The following is a 15859-nucleotide window of genomic DNA, read 5'->3' on the forward strand; positions in this document are numbered from 1 at the left end:
GATCCCCATATCCCTCGATTCCCCTAGAGTGCAATGTTACAGGAAGTAAGCATGACGTTTACAGGAAGTGTGCGCTGTAAGCAAGACTTCTAATCTATTACTATTATTACAATATTATTTGTATCCGCTGGAGTTTAGAAGAGTAAGAGGTGACTTGATTGAGACATATAAGATCCTGAGGGGTCTGGACAGGGGGGATGTGGAGAGGATGTTTCCTCTTGTGGGAGAATCTAGAACTAGGGGTCACTGTTTAAAAATAAGGGGTCGCCCATTTAAGGCAGAGATGAGGAGAAATGTTTTCTCTCAGAGGGTCGTGAGTCTTTGGAACTCTCTTCCTCAGAGGGCGGTGGAAGCAGAGTCTTTGAATATTTTTAAGGCCGAGGTAGATAGATTCTTGATAGGCAAGGGGGTGAAAGGTTATCGGGGTAGGCGGGAATGTGGAGTAATCAGATCAGCCATGATCTTATTAAATGGCGGAGCAGGCTCGAGGGCCCGAGTGGCCGACTCCTGCTCCTAATTCGTATGTTCGTATGTGTTGAATCTCCCGTGGAATTTCTCAGGGTTAGCTGGATGTCTTTTGGTTGCGCTTGCGTTCCCGTTAAGCCGCGCAGCCGCCTGGAGGTCCCGCACAGCCCGTTTGCCGGCTTTACAATAGGGAAAAACGCGCACGCGCGGAAATTTGAACGGGCCACCTCTGGAGCAAGCAAGAAACATAGAAACATAGAAGATAGGAGCAGGAGTAGGCCATTCGGCCCTTCGAGCCTGCTCCGCCATTCAACGAGATCATGGCTGATCATCCAAACCCTAGCACCCGGTCCCTACACCGACAGCCATCCCACCCAAGCTCTATCCCCGTAACCCCGCGTATTTAATCCCCCCTAACACTAAGGGCCAATTTTTTTTTATCATGGCCAATCAACCTAACCTGCACATCTTTGGACTGTGGGAGGAAACCGGAGCACCCGGAGAAAACCCACGCAAACACGGGGAGAATGTGCAAACTCCACACAGTCACCCGAGGCTGGATTTGAACCCGGGTCCCTGGCGCTGTGAGGCAACAGTGCTAACCACTATGCCACCGTGCAACAGGCATCCTCTCCATTGTTCTTTCAGGAGGTAACACCGCCATCCTGTGGAGAACGCAAGAACAGCAGGGGTTATCATCACCTGTTGCACCATCACCCATCGATCTCTAATGGACTTGGGGGGCGTGGATGGAACCAACTCAAGGATTCTCGCGACCCAGAAGAATCTCTTACCTTCTTGCCCCCCGGAGGAGATGATGTGTCAGGTGGTGGTGTGCTGGTCATGTTAAGCGGGCTGGAACTGCAGCTTGAAGGGGAGGACCCTCTTATCCTGCCAAACGCAAGGTCACATTATTAGTAGGGTTACGTCGAAAGATAAAATAATCAAAGAATGGAATCATAGACTTGTACAGTATAGAGGGAGGCCATTCGGCCCATCGTGCCTGTGCCGGCTCTTTGAAAGCTCTCCAATTAGTCCCACTCCCCCCTGCTCTTTCCCCATAGCCCTGAAAATGATTTTTCTTCACAAATGTACATCCAATTCCCTTTTGAAAGTTATTATTGAATCTGCTTCCACCGCCCTTTCAGGCAGCGCATTCCAGATCACAACAACTCGCTGCGTAAATAAATGTCTCATCTCCCCTCTGGTTCTTTTGCCGATTATCTTCAACCTGTGTCCTCTGGTCACCGACCCTCCTGCCACTGGAAACAGTTTCTCCTTATCTACTCTATCAAAAAAAAAACTCATCATTTTGAACACCTCTTAATTCTCCCCTTATCCATCTCTGATCTTAAGAAAGAATTTGCATTTGTATAGCACCTCAGGATGTCCCAAAGCGCTTTACAGCCAATGAAGTACTCTTGAAGTGTAGTCACTGTTGTAAAGTAGGAAACATGGCAGCCAATGTGCGCACAGCAAGCTCCCACAAACAGCAATGTGATAATGACCAGATAATCTGTTTTAGTGATGTTGATCGAGGGATAAATATTGGCTCCAGGTACACTGGGAAGAACAGTGGCCGTGGGATCTTTTACGTCCACCTGAGAGAGCAGGGGCTTCGGTTTAACGTCTCGTCCGAAAGGCAGCACCTCCGACAGTGCAGCGCTCCCTCAGCACTGCACTGGGAGCGTCAGCCTGGATAACGTGCTCAAGTCTCCTAGAATGGGACTCAAGCCCACGACCTTCTGACTCAGAGGCGAAGGTGCTGCCCACTGAGCCACGGCTACAATAATGCGAGTGTGTGATGCTGTGCGAAATGGGTGTGATACTGAAGCAACCGAGTCACGGAGGAGGATCCAGGTTCTGAAGTCTGCGGATATTTTTCACGCGCCAGTTCAATTGTCTTAACGAATTAAATACTGAGCTTTGACAAGGCACAGAGCAGTGAATTGTTTAACCCTACTTATTCTTTATGGACACATCTCTATTATAAAGAAATTACCTTTGTAGCTCCATAACTTCTTCAGCTATCATCCGACCAATTTTCCCAGCTCCAGCGCGGGTTCCCCCGGGAATGCCTGGAACAGCGGTGAGGGCTCGCTTGGAACTGGCTAGACAGTGAAAGAGAGAAAGCAGGAAAAGAGTTCAGAAGCACGCGATCAGACGCACCCTGTACCATCATCAATTAGCATGGTTAAGGTGCTGTTTTAATATCTTCACGCTCTTCCCCTTGGAGAACGGTATGAAGTAGCGGAAAGATTCACGGGCTGATTAACAGTTTGAAGGCCGCGATGTGAACGATCCTTCCATAGAAATAGTGGCCTCGTTTTTCGTCAACTTGAGGGGGCAAACGGGGCCTGGATTCAGCATCTCATCCGAAAGATGGCACCTCTGACAGTGCGGCACTCCCTCAGTACTGCCCCTCCGACAGTGCGGCACTCCCTCAGTACTGCCCTCCAGAAAGTGCAGCGCTCCCTCAGTACTGCCCCTCCGACAGTGTGGCACTCCCTCAGTACTGCCCTCCAGAAAGTGCAGCGCTCCCTCAGTACTGCCCCTCCGACAGTGCAGCGCTCCCTCAGTACTGCCCCTCCGACAGTGCGGCGCTCCCTCAGTACTGCCCCTCCGACAGTGCGGCGCTCCCTCAGTACTGCCCCTCCGACAGTGCAGCGCTCCCTCAGTACTGCCCCTCCGACAGTGCAGCGCTCCCTCAGTACTGCCCCTCCGACAGTGCGGCACTCCCTCAGTACTGCCCTCCAGAAAGTGCAGCGCTCCCTCAGTACTGCCCCTCCGACAGTGCAGCGCTCCCTCAGTACTGCCCCTCCGACAGTGCAGCGCTCCCTCAGTACTGCCCCTCCGACAGTGCAGCGCTCCCTCAGTACTGCCCCTCCGACAGTGCAGCGCTCCCTCAGTACTGCCCCTCCGACAGTGCAGCGCTCCCTCAGTACTGCCCCTCCGACAGTGCAGCGCTCCCTCAGTACTGCCCCTCCGACAGTGCAGCGCTCCCTCAGTACTGCCCCTCCGACAGTGCGGCGCTCCCTCAGTACTGCCCCTCCGACAGTGCAGCGCTCCCTCAGTGCTGCCCCCCGATACTGAGGGAGCGCCGCACTACTGCCCCTCCGACAGTGCAGCGCTCCCTCAGTACTGCCCCTCCAACAGTGCAGCGCTCCCTCAGTACTGCCCCTCCGACAGTGCGGCGCTCCCTCAGTACTGCCCCTCCGACACTGTGCTGGAGTGTCAGCCTGGATTATGGGATTATCAAGTCTCTGCAGTGGGACTTGAACCCATGACCTTAAAAGAGAAAAAAGCTGGACACACTCAGCAGGTCAGGCAGCATCTGTGGGAGAACAGGAGTCCGTTGACATTTCAGACCTCAATCCCTTCTGCAATTAAAACAAAATTCCCACACATTTTTTTAAAAAAATTAACACCCGCTGCATACCTTCTCCGGTCTGTAACGCGCCATCCATGTTTGGAGGAGAGCCTGCGAGAGACAGAGTGGCAGAATCCCCTCTGTCCAGAGAGCTGGCACTGAAATTATAAGACAGCAGTCTGCAATTGGTATGGGTACGGTAGCATAGTGGTGATGTTACTGGACTAGTAATCCAGAGGCCTGGACTAATGATTCGGAGATCGGAGTTCAAACCCATCTGGTTCACTAATGTCCTTTAGGGAAGGAAATCTGCTGCCCTTACCCGGTCTGGCCGATGTGTGACTCCAGACCCACTGCAATGTGTTCTGCCCTCTGAAATGGCCTAGCAAGCCACTCAGTTGTATCAAAGCACGAGCAAAACAGCTCACAGCCACCTTCTCAAGGGCAAAATAGCAATGTGGGACATCCCATGAATGATTTTTTTTTTTTAATTCAATCACTTCCTCTGGGGCAGTGTGAAAGTGGCATAACTTAAAGCTGGCAGGCCAAGTTGATAAGGTGGTTAAAAAAAGCATATGGGTTATTTGGGTTTATAAATAGAGGCATCTATCTATCTATATATATATATATAAAAAAGGATCCGCCCGCTCGCCCGCCCGTCCGTCCGTCCGCTATACACTCAAAAGTTATAGAGCGTACCTACACATATGTTATATCAAAAGAAAGCTTATGATTAGGGGAGTCTCATAGGCGTATTTACTTTTTGGTCAGACAAAAATTGTTCGGACAGTATACAAAAAACGTTCAAAAATCCGCTCATTAGCGGTTGACCAATCCTACTGCTCATTAGCGTTGAGTGACGTGATGGTTGACCAATCCTACAGTTCAGTGACGTGATGGTTGACCAATCGGTGCATCACGGGGGGGCGTTTCATTTCGTGTGTGGGCGGGACCTAATCCTGCAGCCTCCCGAAACGTAGCCACCATTTTTTTCACTGCTTTTACTCAACAGCGAGCGGGGCAGCTGCGGCGGCCCGCCGGAGCGGGAGGTGAGTTGGGGTCACTCGGGCCGGGCCGGGCCTGACAACCGCTCGGCCCGAGAGACAGAGCAGGGGAGCGGCAGCGGCCGGCCGTCAACCGCGCGGCCCTGTAAACTGCCGTTTTACAAAAAAGCCTTGGCAACGCCGGGCCCCCCCAGCTAGTAGGATATAAAAGCAAAGAGATCATGCCGGAACTTTATAAATCACTGGTTAGGCCTCAGCTGGAGTATTGTGGACAATTCTGGGCCCCACACTTCAGGAAAGATGTCAAGGCCTTAGAAAGGGTGCGGAGGAGGTTTCCCAGGATGTTACCAGGGATGAGGGACTTCAGTTATGAGGGGAGGTTAGAAAAGTAAGGCCTGTTCTCCTTGGAACAGAGAAGGTGAAGAGGTGACCTAATAGGAATGATACCAGAACTGAGGAGGTTATGACTATCAGGAAAGATTGAACAGGCCAGGGCTCCTTTCTCTACAAAAGGGAAGACTGAGCGGTGACCTGATCGAGGTCTTTAAGATTATGAAAGGGTTTGATCGGGTAGACGTAGAGATGTTTCCACTTGTGGGGTGACCAGAACTAGGGTCCATAAATATAATATAGTCACTAATAAATCCAATAGGGAATTCAGGAGAAACTTCTTTACCCAGAGAGTGCTTAGAATGTATAACTCGCTACCACAGGGAGTGGTTGAGGTGAATAGCAGAGATGCATTTAAGGGGAAGCTGGATAAACACATGAGGGAGAAAGGAATAGAGGGATATGTTGATGGGGTGAGATGAAGAGGGGTGGGAGGAGGCTGGTGTGGAGCAGAAACACCAGCACGGAGCAGTTGGGCCGAGTGGCCTGTTCCTGTGCTGTACATTCTTGGTAATTCTACGCATCAAAATGACAGGTCGTCAACTCTCCAGGATTTTCCCGGAGCGCACAGGAGAAAAAAAATCATACTTGGCTTGTATTCCCTGGAGTATCGGAGATTGAGCGGCGATTTAATTGAGGTGTTTAAAATGATAAAGGGATCTGATAGAGCAGATACAGAGAAACTGTTAGTGCTGGCAGAGCGATCAAAAACAAGGGGACACATTCTTCAATCATTTAGGAGTGAAGCCAGGTTACATTTTTTCCACACAAAGGGGGGTGGAAATCTGGAAAACTCCCCCCGAAAAGGCTGGGGGGTCAATCGGAGATTTCAAGACGGAGATCGACAGATTTTTGTTGGGTAAGGGTATCGAAGGATATGGGGCCAAGGCGGGTAAATGGGGGTAAGATACAGATCAGCCACAATCTCATTGAATGGCGGAACAACAGGCTCGAGGGGCTGAATGGCCTCCTCCTATGTTCCTATTAAGGCAGCGGATCCCTGGAATGCGTTACATTTTGGAGAACGTCTCTCCGGGAATTATTTGCAGGGATTCCTTGGGAGTGTGTCAATACTGGCAGGAGATTCCTGAAAGAGTGTCAAATATTTGAACATTTTGGGACGCAGCATCTGAGTAATGTGAGACATGACGTGTGGTGAGTGCAGTGAGCTCGGGAGGAAGAGGTGACCTTGGACCTCTGGTTCCCAAAGCTCTCCACCACTGGGGGTTTTCCTCGCCTCGTGTCTGGGTCTGTTGTAGACTCACTGATTGAGATTGATCGCTGTGATTGGTCAACAACTCCCACTATCGATGGATCGTGCGACTCCCAGGATGGGAGGGGGCGAACTAGCGGGACCCGGGTCTTATTCTCGCCTCGCAAGTCCCATGTCCCTAAAGCAGGAGGTCCCAGGACCGTTAGTATCAACAGTGGGTCCGTGGGAGCAACGTGAATATTTACAGAGGGGGAGGCCTGGAGTACCTCAATACCTGGGTGCCCGGGAGCAACGCTCCCTTTCGTTTCCGCGCGGCTCATTCACAATTCCGCGCATGCACGGTTTCTCCCCGTTCGAAAGCCGGTGAGCCGGCTGCGCGGGAGCTCCAGGGCTCTGCCCAAACGCGCAGCTTAAAGTGAACATTGCCCAGGAGTGCGCCACGTATTGCCGGAGGTTACTGGGGGGGCGGTCCCAACAACAACAGCAACTTGTATTTATATAGCGCCTTTAACGTAGTAAAACGTCCCAAGGCGCTGCACAGGAGTATTTTAAGACAAAAAATTTGACACCGATCCACATAAGGAGATATTAGGACAGGTGACCAAAAGCTTGGTCACAGAGGTAGGTTTTAAGGAGCGTCTTAAAGGAGGAGAGAGAGGGAGAGGGGTTTAGGGAGGGAATTCCAGAGCTTGGGGCCCAGGCAGCTGAAGGCACGGCCGCCAAAGGTTGAGCGATTTATAATCAGGGATGCTCAGGAGGGCAGAATTGGAGGAGCGCAGATATCTCGGGAAGGTTGTGGGGCTGGAGGAGATTGCAGAGATAGGGAGGGGCAAGGAGGCCACGGAGGGATTTGAAACCAAGGATGAGAATTTTGAAATCGAGGCGTTGCTTAACCGGGAGCCGATGTAGGTCAGCGAGCACAGGGGGTGATGGGCGAACAGGACTGGGTGTGAGTTAGGACACGGGGCAGTGAGCACAGGGGGTGATGGGTGAACGGGACTGGGTGTGAGTTAGGACACGGGGCAGTGAGCACAGGGGGTGATGGGTGAACGGGACTGGGTGTGAGTTAGGACACGGGGCAGTGAGCACAGGGGGTGATGGGTGAACGGGACTGGGTGTGAGTTAGGACACGGGGCAGTGAGCACAGGGGCTGATGGGTTAACGGGACTGGGTGTGAGTTAGGACACGGGGCAGTGAGCACAGGGGGTGATGGGTGAACGGGACTGGGTGTGAGTTAGGACACGGGGCAGTGAGCACAGGGGGTGATGGGTGAACGGGACTGGGTGTGAGTTAGGACACGGGGCAGTGAGCACAGGGGGTGATGGGTGAACGGGACTGGGTGTGAGTTAGGACACGGGGCAGTGAGCACAGGGGGTGATGGGTGAACGGGACTGGGTGCGAGTTAGGACACGGGGCAGTGAGCACAGGGGGTGATGGGTGAACGGGACTGGGTGCGAGTTAGGACACGAGGCAGTGAGCACAGGGGGTGATGGGTGAATGGGACTGGGTGCGAGTTAGGACACGGGGCAGTGAGCACGGGGTGATGGGTGAACGGGACTGGGTGCGAGTTAGGACACGGGACAGTGAGTACAGGGGTGATGGGTGAACGGGACTGGGTGCGAGTTAGGACACGGGGCAGTGAGCACAGGGGGTGATGGGTGAACGGGACTGGGGGTGAGTTAGGACACGGGGCAGTGAGCGCAGGGGGTGATGGGTGAACGGGACTGGGTGTGAGTTAGGACACGGGGCAGTGAGCGCAGGGGGTGATGGGTGAACGGGACTGGGTGTGAGTTAGGACACAGGGCAGTGAGCACAGGGGGTGATGGGTGAACGGGACTGGGTGTGAGTTGGGCCACGGGGCAGTGAGCACAGGGGGTGATGGGTGAACGGGACTGGGGGTGAGTTAGGACACGAGGCAGTGAGCACAGGGGGTGATGGGTGAATGGGACTGGGTGTGAGTTAGGACACGGGGCAGTGAGCACAGGGGGTGATGGGTGAACGGGACTGGTGTGAGTTAGGACACGGGGCAGTGAGCACGGGGTGATGGGTGAACGGGACTGGGTGTGAGTCAGGACACGGGGCAGTGAGCACAGGGGGTGATGGGTGAACGGGACTGGGTGTGAGTTAGGACACGGGGCACAGAGTCTTGGATGAGCTCAAGTTTATGGAGGGTGGATGATGGGAAGCTGACCAGAAGAGCGTTGGAACAGTCACAATGTTGAAAGGCGAAGGCGAGATCTGCATTTTCTCTGTCCATTCACCGCCACGTCTGAGAAAGGTTCAATAGATCACCTCACCCTCCTCCTCCGACACCCACCTCGCGCACGCCGAAGCAAGCAACAAAAATCAGCTCAACCTCCTCCTCGCTCACGCCCACCTCACCCTCGCAGAAGAAAGATAAAATAAGATAACGACGAAGAAAGCTAAAATCAAGCTCAACCTCCTCCTCCTCTCCCTCACCCTCAGCCTCCGAAGCCTCCTCAGCCAACCTCACCTCACCTCCCGACTCACCCACCCTCCTCCTCCCTCACCCCACCTCACCCTCCTCCTCCTCCTCCCTCACCCCACCTCACCACCCTCCTCCTCCCTCACCCCACCTCACCCTTCTCCTCCTCACCCTCCTCCCTCACCCCACCCTCCTCCTCCTCCCTCACCCCACCTCACCCTCCTCCTCCCTCACCCCACCCTCCTCCTCCCTCACCCACCCTCCTCCTCCCTCACCCCACCTCCTCCTCCCTCACCCCACCTCCTCCTCCCTCACCCCACCCTCCTCCCTCACCCACCTCACCTCCTCCTCCCTCACCCCACCTCACCCTCCTCCTCCCTCACCCCACCTCACCCTCCTCCTCCCTCACCCCACCTCACCCTCCTCCTCACTCACCCAACCTCACCCTCCTCCTCCTCCCTCACCCCACCTCACCCTCCACCTCCTCCTCCTCCCTCACCCCACCTCATCCTCCTCCTCCCTCACCCTCCTCCTCCTCCCTCACCCCACCTCACCCTCCTCCTCCTCCTCCCTCACCCCAGCTCACCCTCCTCCCTCACCCCACCTCACCCTCCTCCTCCTCCCTCACCCACCTCACCCTCCTCCTCCTCCCTCACCCACCTCACCCTCCTCCTCCCTCACCCCACCTCACCCTCCTCCTCCTCCTCCCACCTTCACCCCACCCTCCTCCTCCTCCCTCACCCCACCTCACCCTCCTCCCTCACCCCACCTCACCCTCCTCCTCCCTCACCCCACCTCACCGTCCTCCTCCCTCACCCCACCTCACCGTCCTCCTCCCTCACCCCACCTCACCCTCCTCCTCCCTCACCCCACCTCACCCACCTCACCCTCCTCCTCCTCCTCCCTCACCCCACCTCACCCTCCTCCCTCACCCCACCCTCCTCCTCCTCCTCCCTCACCCCACCTCACCCTCCTCCTCCCTCACCCCACCTCACCCTCCTCCTCCTCCCTCACCCCACCCTCCTCCTCCTCCCTCACCCCAGCTCACCCTCCTCCTCCTCCCTCACCCCACCTCACCCTCCTCCTCCACCCTCACCCCACCTCACCCTCCTCCTCCTCCCTCACCCCACCTCACCCTCCTCCTCCCTCACCCCACCTCACCCTCCTCCTCCTCCCTCACCCCACCTCACCCTCCTCCTCCCTCACCCCACCTCACCCTCCTCCCTCACCCCACCCTCACCCCACCCTCCTCCCTCACCCCACCTCACCCTCCTCCTCCTCCCTCACCCCACCTCACCCTCCTCCTCCCTCACCCCACCTCACCCTCCTCCTCCCTCACCCCACCTCACCCTCCTCCTCCCTCACCCTCCTCCTCCTCCCTCACCCCACCCTCCTCCCTCACCCCACCTCACCCTCCTCCTCCTCCCTCACCCCACCTCACCATCCTCCCTCACCCTCCTCCTCCCTCACCCCCTCCTCCTCCTCACCCTCCTCCTCCCTCCTCCTCCTCCCTCACCCTCCTCCTCCTCCTCCCTCACCCTCCTCCTCCTCCTCCCTCACCCTCCTCCTCCTCCCTCACCCTCCTCCTCCTCCCTCACCCTCCTCCTCCCTCACCCTCCTCCTCCCTCACCCTCCTCCTCCTCCTCCCTCACCCTCCTCCTCCCCCACCCTCACCTCCCCCTCACCCCTCACCCTCCACCCTCCTCCCTCCCCCTCCCCCTCCTCCTCCCTCACCCCACCCTCCACCTCCTCCTCCCTCACCCCACCCTCCTCCTCCTCCTCCCTCACCCTCCTCCTCCTCCTCCTCCTCACCCTCCTCCTCCTCCTCACCCTCCTCCTCCTCCCTCACCCCACCCTCCTCCTCCTCCTCCTCCCTCACCCCACCCTCCTCCTCCTCCTCCCTCACCCCACCTCACCCTCCTCTTCCTCCCTCACCCCACCTCACCCTCCTCTTCCTCCCTCACCCCACCTCACCCTCCTCCTCCTCCCTCACCCCACCTCACCCTCCTCCTCCTCCCTCACCCCACCTCACCCTCCTCCTCCTCACCCCACCCTCCTCCTCCTCCTCCTCCCTCACCCCACCCTCCTCCTCCTCCTCCTCCCTCACCCCACCTCACCCTCCTCCTCCCTCACCTCACCCTCCTCCTCCTCCCTCACCCCACCTCACCCTCCTCCTCCCTCACCCCACCTCAACCTCCTCCTCCCTCACCCCACCTCACCCTCCTCCCTCACCCCTCACCCTCCTCTTCCTCCTCCTCCTCCCTCACCCACCTCCTCCTCCCTCACCCTCCTCCCTCAACCTCCTCCTCCTCCTCCCTCACCCCCCTCCCTCACCGCCCTCCTCCTCCTCCCTCACCCTCCTCCTCCCTCACCCTCCTTCTCCCTCACCCCACCTCACCCTCCTCCTCCTCACCCTCCTCCTCCTCCTCCTCCTCCCTCACCCTCCTCCTCCTCCTCCTCCCTCACCCTCCTCCTCCTCCTCCCTCACCCTCCTCCTCCTCCTCCCTCACCCTCCTCCTCCTCCCTCACCCTCCTCCTCCTCCTCCCTCACCCTCCTCCTCCTCCTCCCTCACCCCCCTCCTCCTCCTCCTCACCCTCCTCCTCCTCCCTCACCCCACCCTCCTCCTCCTCCCTCACCCCACCCTCCTCCTCCTCCCTCACCCCACCCTCCTCCTCCCTCACCCCACCCTCCTCCTCCCTCACCCCACCCTCCTCCTCCCTCACCCCACCCTCCTCCTCCCTCACCCCACCCTCCTCCTCCCTCACCCCACCCTCCTCCTCCCTCACCCCACCCTCCTCCTCCCTCACCCCACCCTCCTCCTCCTCCCTCACCCCACCCTCCTCCTCCTCCCTCACCCCACCCTCCTCCTCCTCCCTCACCCCACCCTCCTCCTCCCTCACCCCACCCTCCTCCTCCTCCTCCCTCACCCCACCCTCCTCCTCCTCCCTCACCCCACCCTCCTCCTCCTCCCTCACCCCACCCTCCTCCTCCTCCCTCACCCCACCTTCCTCCCTCCTCCTCCCTCACCCCTCACCCTCCTCCCTCACCCTCCTCCTCCTCCCTCACCCCACCTCACCCTCCTCCTCCCTCACCCCACCTCACCCTCCTCCCTCACCCCACCTCACCCTCCTCCCTCACCCCACCTCACCCTCCTCCCTCACCCCACCTCACCCTCCTCCTCCTCCCTCACCCCACCTCACCCTCCTCTTCCTCCTCCTCCCTCACCCTCCTCTCCTCCCTCACCCTCCTCCTCCTCCCTCTCCCTCCTCCTCCCTCTCCCTCCTCCTCCCTCTCCCTCCTCCTCCCTCTCCCTCCTCCTCCCTCTCCCTCCTCCTCCCTCTCCCTCCTCCTCACCCTCCTCCTCCTCCTCCTCCCCCTCCTCCTCCCCCTCCTCCTCCTCCTCAACCTCCTCCTCACCCTCCTCCTCCTTCTCACCCTCCTCCTCCTCACCCTCCTCCTCCTCACCCTCCTCCTCCTCCTCCCTCCCCCTCCTCCCCCTCCCTCACCCTCCTCCCCCACCCTCCTCCCCCTCCCTCCCCCTCCTCCCCCACCCTCCTCCTCCCTCACCCTCCTCCTCCCTCACCCTCCTCCTCCTCACCCTCACCCTCACCCTCCTCCCTCACCCTCCTCCCTCACCCTCCTCCCTCACCCTCACCCTCCCTCACCACCTTCTCCTCCTCCCTCACCCTCCTCCTCCCTCACCCTCCTCCTCCCTCACCCTCCTCCTCCTCACCCTCCTCCTCCCCCTCACCCTCCTCCTCCTCACCCTCCTCCTCCTCACCCTCCTCCTCCTCACCCTCCTCCTCCTCCTCACCCTCCTCCTCACCCCCTCCTCACCCTCACCCTCCTCCCCTCCTCCTCACCCACCCTCCTCCTCACCCTCCTCCTCACCCTCCTCCTCCTTCTCACCCTCCTCCTCCTCACCCTCCTCCCCCTCCTCCCTCACCCTCCTCCCCCTCCTCCTCACCCTCCTCCCCCTCCCTCACCCTCCTCCCCCACCCTCCTCCCCCTCCCTCACCCTCCTCCCCCACCCTCCTCCCCTCCCTCACCCTCCTCCCCACCCTCCTCCCCCTCCCTCACCCTCCTCCCCCACCCTCCTCCTCCCTCACCCTCCTCCTCCCTCACCCTCACCCCCCTCCCTCACCCTCCTCCCTCACCCTCCTCCCTCACCCTCCTCCCTCACCCTCCTCCCTCACCCTCATCCTCCTCCTCCCTCACCACCTTCTCCTCCTCCCTCACCCTCCTCCTCCCTCACCCTCCTCCTCCTCCTCCCTCACCCTCCCTCACCCCTCCTCCTCCTCCTCCCTCCTCACCCTCCCCCCTCACCCTCCTCCTCCTCCCTCACCCTCCTCCTCCTCCCTCACCCTCCTCCCTCACCCTCCCTCACCCTCCTCCTCCTCCCTCACCCTCCTCCTCCTCCCTCACCCTCCTCCTCCTCCCTCACCCTCCTCCTCCTCCCTCACCCTCCTCCTCCTCCCTCACCCTCCTCCTCCCTCACCCTCCTCCTCCTCCTCCCTCACCCTCCTCCTCCCTCACCCTCCTCCTCCTCCTCCTCCCTCACCCTCCTCCTCCTCCTCCTCCCTCACGCCCCTCCCCCGTAAAACAGACACAAGCAGAAACTTACAAAACAACAGTGTTCGTGGAAACAATATATTCCACCTCCTTGGTCCATGGGTTCAGGAAGCTGAACCAGTAGCTGCGCAGCGTGATGAAGGAACCATCTTTTAGTCGGAACTTGTAGCAGCTGGTGGTAATCTTGTCCCGACACTGTAATACTGCAAACAAACGGGGCACAGAACAGATGGACGAGGTAAATGCCAAAACACTTCCTCCAATTTTTTTAAAACACATCTGAAGTCTGTAGCTCAGCTCTTGCAGACCTTTAACCCAGAGCCACCCAAGGGCAGAACGTGCTGTTGATAATATCGGTGGACGAGCGTTGCATGCGTCTGTACCGTTCTCCCTCCGCCAGCTCATTTGTGAGAGGAGCTCACCGCTTCATCTTAAACGGTATTTAGATCGTGCTGATATCAACAGAACATTCTAGACTCTTTGGGTGATAAAATAGAGCTTGACGTCAGCCGTGGCTCAGTGGGCAGCACTCTCGCCTCCGAGTCAGAAGGTCGTGGGCTCGAGTCCCCGCTCTAGAGACTTGAATACAAACATCCAGGCTGACACTCCCAGTGCAGTACTGAGGGATTGCTGCACTGTCGGAGGGGCAGTACTGAGGGAGTGCCGCACTGTCGGAGGGGCAGTACTGAGGGATTGCCGCACTGTCGGAGGGGCAGTACTGAGGGAGTGCCGCACTGTCGGAGGGGCAGTACTGAGGGATTGCCGCACTGTCGGAGGGGCAGTACTGAGGGAGCGCCGCACTGTCGGAGGGGCAGTACTGAGGGAGCGCCGCACTGTCGGAGGGGCAGTACTGAGGGAGCGCTGCACTGTCGGAGGGGCAGTACTGAGGGAGCTCTGCACTGTCGGAGGTGCTGTCTTTCGGATGAGATGTTAAACCGAGGCCCTCCCAGGTGGACATAAAACATCCCACGGCACTACTGTATATCGAAGTAGTAGTGGTGAACGGTTGTTTTTCTGACTGGAGGAAGGTATACAGTGGTGTTCCCCAGGGGCCAGTTCTAGGACCACGGCTTTTCTTAACAAATATTAATGACTTATACTTGGCTGTACAGGGTACAATTTCAAAATTTGCAGATGACACAAAACTTGGAAGTATAGTGAACAGTGAGGAGGATAGTGATAGACTTCAAGAGAACATCGACAGGCTGGTGGAATGGGCGGACACGTGGCAAATGAAATTTAACGCAGAAAAGTGCAAAGTGATACATTTTGGTAAAAAGAATGAGGAGAGACAATATAAACTAAAGGGTACAATTCTAAAGGGGGTGCAGGAACAGAGAGACCTGGGGTATATGTGCACAAATCGTTGAAGGTGGCAGGGCAGGTTGAGAAAGTGGTTAAAAAAGAAAACGGGATCCTGGGCTTCATAAATAGAGGCAGAGAGTACAAAAACAAGGAAGTTATGATGAACCTTTATAAAACACTGATTCTGCCACAACTGGAGTATTGTGTCCAATTCTGGGCACCGCACTTTAGGAAGGATGTGAAGGCCTTAGAGAGGGTGCAGAAAAGATTTACAAGAATGGTTCCAGGGATGAGGGACTTCAGTTACGTGGATAGACTGGAGAAGCTGGGGTTGTTCTCCTTGGAGCAGAGAAGATTGAGAGGAGATTTGATAGAGGTGTTCAAAATCATGAGGGTTCTGGACAGAGTAGATAGAGAGAAACTGTTCCCATTGGCAGAAGGGTCGAGAACCAGAGGACACAGATTTAAGGTGATTGGCAGAAGAACCAAAGGCGACATGAGGAAAAACTTTTTTATGCAGCGAGTGGCTATCATCTGGAATGCGCTGCCTGAGAGGGCGGTGGAGGCAGATTCAATCGTGGCTTTCAAAAGGGGGTTGGATAACTACCTGAAGGAAAAATTTGCAGGGCTGCGGGGAAAGGGCGGGGGAGTGGGACTAGCTGAAGTGCTCCTGCAGAGAGCCAGCACGGGCTCGACGGGCCGAATGGCCTCCTTCTGTGCTGGAACCATTCTATGATTCTAAGAGCAGGGGAGTTATTCCGTGTCCTGGGGCAAGTATGCATCCCATAACCAACATCAGGGAGGGAATTCCAGAGCTTAGGCCTGGGCAGCTGAAGGCACGGCCACCAACAGTGGAGCGATTAAAATCGGGGATGCACAAGCGGCCAGAATTGGAGGAGCGCGGAGATCGGAGGGTTGCGGGGCTGGAGGAGGTCACAGAGATAGGGAGAGGGGGCGAGGGCCACGGAGTGATTTGAAAACAAGGATGAGAATTTTAAAATCGAGGCGTTGCCAGACCAGGGGCCAATGTAGGTCAGCGAGCACAGGGGGTGATGGGTGAATGGGACTGGGTGTGAGTTGGGACACGGGGCAG

The 15859-nt window shown here is 57.3% G+C and overlaps 1 protein-coding gene across 1 annotated transcript in view; it reads right to left on the reverse strand.

Moving 5' to 3' along the window:
* Nucleotides 1-15859, reverse strand: part of bmal1a (basic helix-loop-helix ARNT like 1a) — a 61971-nt gene that overhangs the window by 14101 nt on the left and 32011 nt on the right. Inside the window, exons 9-12 of the mRNA XM_086007542.1 lie at nucleotides 13514-13885; nucleotides 3905-3993; nucleotides 2468-2576; nucleotides 1260-1356 (exon numbers count right to left, since the gene is read on the reverse strand). Of these exons, the coding sequence (XP_085863668.1) occupies nucleotides 1260-1356; nucleotides 2468-2576; nucleotides 3905-3993; nucleotides 13514-13885 (667 nt within the window). The remainder of the gene's footprint in view (nucleotides 1-1259; nucleotides 1357-2467; nucleotides 2577-3904; nucleotides 3994-13513; nucleotides 13886-15859) is intronic.

The sequence above is a fragment of the Somniosus microcephalus genome, chromosome 15 (assembly GCF_052327205.1).
Source record: "Somniosus microcephalus isolate GS21.2 chromosome 15, FLI_Smic_1.0, whole genome shotgun sequence".
Lineage (NCBI taxonomy): Eukaryota > Metazoa > Chordata > Chondrichthyes > Squaliformes > Somniosidae > Somniosus > Somniosus microcephalus.